The sequence below is a fragment of the Sitodiplosis mosellana genome, unplaced genomic scaffold (genome assembly GCF_009176505.1).
Source record: "Sitodiplosis mosellana isolate CC-2019 unplaced genomic scaffold, AAFC_SMos_1.0 Smas_scaffold_1, whole genome shotgun sequence".
NCBI lineage: Eukaryota > Metazoa > Arthropoda > Insecta > Diptera > Cecidomyiidae > Sitodiplosis > Sitodiplosis mosellana.
In genome coordinates, this window is record NW_022595244.1 from 4,401,878 (window position 1) to 4,409,620 (window position 7,743).

The 7,743-nt window shown below is 38.4% G+C and overlaps 1 protein-coding gene across 1 annotated transcript in view; it reads left to right on the top strand.

Annotated features, from left to right (window-relative positions):
- Positions 1-7,743, top strand: part of LOC129566874 (probable serine/threonine-protein kinase clkA) — a 121,681-nt gene that overhangs the window by 63,410 nt on the left and 50,528 nt on the right. Inside the window, exon 3 of the mRNA XM_055443177.1 lies at positions 1,931-2,043. Coding sequence (XP_055299152.1) covers positions 1,931-2,043 — 113 coding nt within the window. The remainder of the gene's footprint in view (positions 1-1,930; positions 2,044-7,743) is intronic.

Genomic DNA, 7,743 nt, shown 5'->3' on the forward strand with positions numbered 1-7,743 from the left:
TGAAAAGTCATTAAATAAATTCCATAAATGAAGATGGATTGCTTCTGGAGCAGACTGTGCCAGCATAAGATATTCACTTTTGACTGTGCCATAAACGGATTCAATGACTATAAAGTGCAAATTCAAACCGATTAAAAGACTAAAGAATAATGCGATTTTGTGGGTGGGTTTATTGACATTTTAAAAGATTGAATGCTTTGGTAAAATGGTTCGTTGCCATACCGAAGAGTCAATGATTTTGTGAAAAATTTAATATTTCGAGAAACACCAAGTCGTTGATATTAAGACATTTAACTTATGAGATTCTTACCTTGACTTTTGTCACACTGATTTACCGGCTCAGATGGATCAATCTGATTAATTTGGCCGAAGGACTTGATGCCATCGATAGCCATCGCAAAGGTGGAAGTAATCCCATTGATTTACACCAATGCCGAAAACAGAGATTTGAAATCGTCTTGATTTGTCCGATGTGATGCGAAGAAAACTCCATCACATTTGTGTGGGATTATTTTATTTATTTACGCATTTGTTTTTCTTTCTCGATTGGACTCTCACTCCTTTGTCTCTCCGGTTCTTACTCTCTGTCTGTCAAATCATGCAATTGACCGCAATCTATATCTGTCCAAGAGTTCGCATTCCGTAAATTAAAAGCGAATTGGGCGCGCAAAGCAAAAGAAACAAAAACTCCATCATGTTTCTGTGCTCGCTTTTCAATTGTCTAATCATCTTTTGATTTGGTCAATGGTATTTTCTTGTTTGCACAGTGACGCTCGTCCTTCAGTTAACGGTTCAGATAGCGATTTTTCTTCTTTTTTTTCGGTTTTATTTGTTTTTGTTGGATTTATTTACGTTGCGAGAGAAATGCTGTCGGATTTCGTTAGTGTATCGAATTTCTGGCGTGTGATTATCATCAATCGTGTGACTGTGCAATGGTTTTTCTCTCTCTCTCTCTCTCTCTCTCTCTCTCTCTCTCTCTCTCTCTCTGACTTTCTCTGTGGCGAGCTTTTTCGTTTCGGTCGTTCGTCTTTGATTTCGACATTTTGATTGAGAAACTTTCGCAGTGATGGAATTCTATTTCTTAAGAGAGATGGCCGAATGGTTTTTGTGCCCCGAAATGCCGAGGTTATTGTATGTTTGTATCAATCAATGTGTTGTTTTGTTGTTATTGCCGTCATCGCCGTCGGTCGTCGTCGTCGGTCTTCATCTTGGTCAACGTCTAGTTCGCCGCATATCACGAAGCATTAATCTAATTACACGCAACTGTTGACTTGATCCACATTCCACAAAGCGAAAAGAAAAACAGTGAAAACGAAACAACCTTTCAGTAAATACCTCAAACCCAAATCGATTAAGCAAACACACATTTACTTCGAGTCTCGGTAGCCTTTTTCATTTCAGTGGTCAGTCGCACAAAGTTTTCCTTTGTTTGTATTTCGAACTGAGTGTGTGTCTGTGTGTGTGCGTGGTGTTCAAGGAATAAATATTTTAAAAGAAAAGTCACTTTCGGCCAATCGCTGTCGAAACACCTATTCAATTGACTCATGTCCAAAAAGCCGAACATAAATAAAGCAAGAAACCAAAAGAAGTTAAAGAGTTTCGTGCCATTGAAGTTGCTACGCTGATTTAGCCGAAAGATTTAGACGAAACGAAACGAAACGAAACACACACCTTCAATCCGATTTCGAACCCAATTGCAAACAAACATCAAGCATTCATAGAATGGTGCTCTGCATCGGTGACGACATTTTCAATTGCCAATACTTGAATTAAAGACCATTTCGAATTGGATGGGCTATCTGATGAAGCCTCTTGATCAGCTTTGTGACAATCATTCAATAGCATTTATTTAATGTTTAAGACATTTTCCTTTTGCCTTTTTGTATTCATTCTTAAACTAATGATAATTTTCTCTTTCTTTCTCCCACAGAATTTTGATGCCAACTTTCGAAACAATTCAATGCTGCAGACATCAGCAATAATTGCTGTTTGTTCAATTTTCGTGCTATTAGTCATTCTATTTTCATCGCTGTTCCTATGGAAGTAAGTAGCAATATCAATCGTTTTTCTTTCACATTTTTCGCTGTTATCGTGAATTTTATCTCATCGAATGGAAAACATAAAATCCTGAGGAATCAAAGCAATTTTTAAAACAAAGTGAAGAAAATAAAAAAAAGACTCGTCGCTGTGAAAAGCGATAAAGCGACCCGCACGGATCGTTAAAGTGACAAATATGCTCTATATTTCGCTGTATTTTATTTCCATTTCTTGTTTCAATTCGGCAATCGATTGCACAAAGGACATTTGAGAATCGCGTTTTATGCTCTTCGCTGCATTTGCCAGCGATAGAAGCAAAAAAAAAAACAGCGTTGCAATCAATTTGAAAAGAAAGCGTTTCCAATCCAACTAAAGCAAAACTGTGTCACATTCGCATGTAAATCTCAGCGCAAATATTTTTATTTCCTATTCCGTTTCTTTTTATTTGTGCACAATAAACACACAATATTGCACCTAAATCGGCGAGAATGAACGAAAAAAGAAGAACAGACCGAGTGCAGAGCAATATGCAAAAGGGGAGAAAATGACAGTGGCACCGCACATATTTAGCACACAAATGGATGACAAAATCGATGAAAGCGAAAATGCATTTTTCCAATCGAAATTGAAAACGGATAGCAATCGTGCCAAAGACGATGATGGCATTTTTCTATATATATATCAAAAGATGCGCCGGATGAACAGAAAATAAAATAAAAGAAGAGAAGAATCAATAGCAGCGTCAGAAACAAGCTGAATTCACAAAATCCAAATGCAAAACGGAATGAAAGTGGGAGACAGAGCGAGCAAAAGAGATTTGATGACAAATTTCAATTTCAAATGCTGATTTTTGAATCTCTTTTTTCCTGCAATTTTCGTCTGTTGTACACATGATGATGTTCGCCCCACGTCGATTGGTTTTCAAATACACATCCAGATACACAAAGAGAGCGAACAAAGAGTCCCCGGCCCCAAATGCATCATCGCATACGATTCAGCAGCACCAGCACCAGCACCAGCAATCAAAGTGGTTGAAGCGAGCCATGAAGTGGGAGTGGATGATCATTTGCACAAAAGTAACGGTAGAAAATGACTGTTCATCATTGCAAAGGAACGGTATTCTCTGTTTTGAACGAACAAAAAAAAAAATTGAGCGAGACCCATAAACATTTGTGCAAAATCGTTGATTGGTTATTGCTCGTGCTGTTTGGTTCGTTTGCCATGCGGTTTCAATTCTCATCGTTTGAAAATGATACCCTGAATCGTTTTTTTTTTCTCGTTCACCGTACGTGGGAATGGGTTTTGAAGATTTCGATCGACTCTTCCACTCGAATGATAGCAATTGCAATCATTTTTTATGCGATGTCATTTGCGAATTGATAATGCCGCTTGAATTGGCCGAATCCAACAAAAGGATAGTTTCAATGCGATCGATTACGCAAATAAGGAGAGGAAATTTCGTTCGTTTTGTACACAATTCAACGTGGAACAACTCACATTGCAACCGATTCGGTTATATCGATTTCAAATGGTTAAATCAAATTCAAATACCATAAATTGCTAGTGTATCATGCAAACGTCTCTGTTTCGTTCTCTTCCACTATCGCCACAGAATGGAAATTGTAAATCGCGCTTTATTTCGTACCGATTGAGTGTGAGTGTGTATGTGGATTGTGTGCAAGCGACACACGGTAGTATGGGAATTTTTAAGTGGGTTTTCGCATTTGAAAATTCATTATCAATAGACGTCTCTGTCTCTCAGCTTCTCTATCTCTGGCTCTCAGCTTCTCTATCTCTCAGCTTCTCTATCTCTATTGAGTATATTATTCGAGGTGTCCCGGCGTGCACACCGGTAATTTAATATCACGGCTCTATTCACTTCGCATTAAATTCTTTTTGATCTACATAAGTACCGGAGGGCGTTTTACCTAGTTCGCCGGTTATGTTTTTCAGGTCAGTGTGCATATGTTTCAATGTCTCGGTATTAATTTTGAGTTTGTCGCCCGCACCCATGAAATTAATCCGCAAAAATGCCACTTACCCAAGCAATCTCTTCCATCCACCAACATTCTCACTCATGATTGTCCCACATACAAACCAGCTCTTCTCGCATATACAATGAACGGGCTAAATTGGCATTTTGTTGGCGTGTACTTTTTCATGGCGTTTCGTTGGTCGCTTTCGTGCAACTCAATTCGTTCGTTAAACGACTAGGAAAAGTGCCATTGCAAGTGATTTCCTAACAAAAATGTCATTAATTATGTGAATATATACGTGCAAGTGGCCCAAATAGAATCTCTCGCTCACAATGGCGAGCGAGAAAGAGACAGACAGAGAGAGAAAGCGTAGCTTACAATTAACGGAAATTCATTTCTACTTCTTACAATTTCCTTTTTTCCAACGATGCTTTTCTCACCCATTTTTCTTATCCTTTTCAATGATTCGCTTCTGTTTCCGACATACACACACACACAAACGAATACCGTTCCGTGCATCGGAACTATGTCTTTTCCCATGTATTTGTCCATTGCATATTTAATGCCAAAAACGGTTTAAATTGCGAAAAACGTTTGTATACAACACTGCGCATGCATTCAGGCAACACTACTCTAATACTTTGAAATTAAATCGAGAAATTTATCGCACCATTCGATCGATTTGCGGAAAATACCGCCATCGATGGAGCAATGAATTCAATCGAGTAAAAGTAAATGCGAAAACCTACACTTGCTACGTATCAAGACACGAAAAGAGAAAAGGAAAATGTGATTAAAAGTTCGAACAAAATGGCAAATAAAAATATACAACAGCACTTTAGACTGTGTCGTCGCAATGACATTTCTCAGCAATGGTTGCGCTCGAAATTGTGTGCTTTTGTCAGAATGCGAGTAGAAAATTGATGCAAACGCGTTATTACCATCACGTTTAGTTGAATTCTTTCATGATATCGCTTTTTTTCGCAAGCGCATTTGACATGCCAACACTTTAACAGCGTATGCTGTTGTTGCGTTTAATCCACGCGATATCGTTAGTTCGTTCATTCATCGTGTGGAAAATAAATAAGCTTGGTGTTTTTAATTAAACAACATCCGAAGAGAAAAAAACACGGAGAAACTAAACGAACACGATGGCGAAAAATTCGTATGAATTTCCAAAAGGACCATTTTGGGTTGGGTGTGGAGAAAACGATCACATTTGATTTCTCTTACACCGCTGATGAAAAAAAACCACCTCGAATGTTTTCTTTATGGAGTGTGCACAATAAACTTGAGCACATCGAATATGAACCGAATATACTGGACAAATTCACATCAAAATTCGCAAATAAAAAAATTGTGCGAGAAGAAAAAAAAACAGAGAATTCAGCACTTGATGCTGTGAAATAAAACGATTGAATGGCACTACGTGGCTTATTTGCAGTGTAAATACTTCGCTTTTTCTCTCTTTGAGGGAGTTGAAGCTTCGATAAAAAATAAGGATTCTTTGAATTGATATTCACGTGGCTGCAATGGAGAAAACGGAGCTAAAAGAAGCACGACCGAAATAATATTTCGTTTGACGATGTCAAAATATTTTCGTTCGTTGCGATGGAAACGTGTAGGCGATGGTTTCGCATGGAAATATGCCGCTTGTGTTACTATACATCGTCAATGGTCATTCAGACATAAAGAAAGCCACTTTTCGTCTTTTTCGACGTTCCGTGAAGACGAAGAGCGTGAGAGAGAGGGAGACGAAACTTTTTCACTTGTCTGCATTTCATTTCATTAGCTAACGTTACGGAATGGTAATTCAAGTCAATTCATTCGCAATACACAAGGTGTATCATCCGTACCGGAATTGGCTTTCGCATCTATCGTGTGTATCGCAGCACGATTGTGTACGAACTGGAAGGGAGATAAGCGAATATTGTGCCATATAAACAGCTGCTTGACGTCGCAAAGATATCTAATTTATCGCCGATAGAGATTAAGTGCTTAAAACAGTTAAAGGATTTGGGCTCAAAAAATCGTATCTTAAATACATGCCACTAGGTTCACGTGGGACAAATTTGAACGATAAATGAAACATTTGTGAACGTTAGAGTAAAATGATTCGAGTGAAATTGAAAAAACAGTTGGCATTCAATTCGACAGCGATTCACGTATACTCGGTGTATGTGTGTAATGTTAAAAGAGTTGATGGAATTGTTCGATCCAAACCGGAAGGCAGCCACTTCCTTCGTATCATTAAATTTTTATTATATTTATTTTTGTTTACGTTGAAGCTTTTTCACTCTCTTATGTGTCCACTGTCCATTCTTTACAAGCCAATGACAATGCTTGGCGAGTGCTTTCGCTTGGAAAGAGCATTTAATGCGAACAATACCGGGTCACGTTTTTGCGAATGGAATGTTTTTCATCAAGTGAATATGAGGCGCTGACATTTTTATTTCCGAAACAATTTTCCGTCGTTGACGAAACCCATCCGACATTGGCCACCCCATATCACTTAATGACATGGCAGTTTTTCTTCTCTCTCTCTCTCTCTCTCTCTTGCTTCGCCATTCATTTTGTCCACATTACACACGAGGTTGTCGCCTTTTGCAGGATGTTAATTTACCGACGTGGGGATTTTTTTGTCGTCATCAAAGCCGATTGTTGGACGATCGCTGTGCAAATATTTCATTAAAACGTTATTTATGGAACAATCAATAGGATATTTATACGGTGTTTGTGTCACTGATAGCCTAACATGCTATGATATTACAAAGAAGAATGTAAAAGACGGCTGGACGACAATGGGCTTCGAGTTGAAATTAGATGAACAACACGAGCCCATAGATCGCACGTTTCAAACGAAAGACCGTAAACGTAAAGTGCAAAAATTACAAGCTACCAATCCGTTGCAAATTAAACAATGGGCCCGCGTGTATGCTTTGACGAGAGAGAGAGAGAGAGAGAGAGAGATTGGGAAAAGGAAAAACTTGCTAATCAAATGAGAAAAGTTTGAACATACCAAATTTGTGTGTGTATGTGTGCGTTCTTGGGTGCGCACAACATTGCCAATAAAAATGGTCTCGTTGTCCACCACCAACAAATTCACTGAATTTTTTAATACCATGTGCTGTTAGCCCATTTAATACTTATGTAGTTAATTTATATGGTTCATTTTTTTTGCGTCATTCGCGCTACTCAACAAAACACCAAGTGGATGTTGCGTGTACCACCATCTTTCACATCCCTGTAATAAATACCAATATGCATCATAAATCGATTTTATCGATTAGCCCACGTTTTCATGCCTCCATCCTCCTCAGCATAAACATTGGTTTTATAACTCCATTTTTTACGCATTTCATGCAGAATATATATTAGCACGACGCAGACAATCATGGAAAAAAATGCGGCACTCACTCACACACACAAACAGCAGCAGCAGCAGCAGCATCGAGTCAAGTATGCGGCGCATAATTAAGAGTAGAAACAAATAGAGCCAAACCTATACTGTCAAAAAGCAACTTACAAACGGTAGTAAAAATAGAAGTGACTACGTTGCCCTGTGTAAATTTTTTTCCCCTGTGTGCCTGTGAATGTGTGAGCGTTTGGTGCATTCATGCTTTTTTGTTGGTTTAGTTATCGTTTTTATGACACCACCGACACAGAAAATAATTCCAACGCGGATGACTCTGTATACCTTTTATGTTCTGAAAAAAAAATCCTTTTTTTC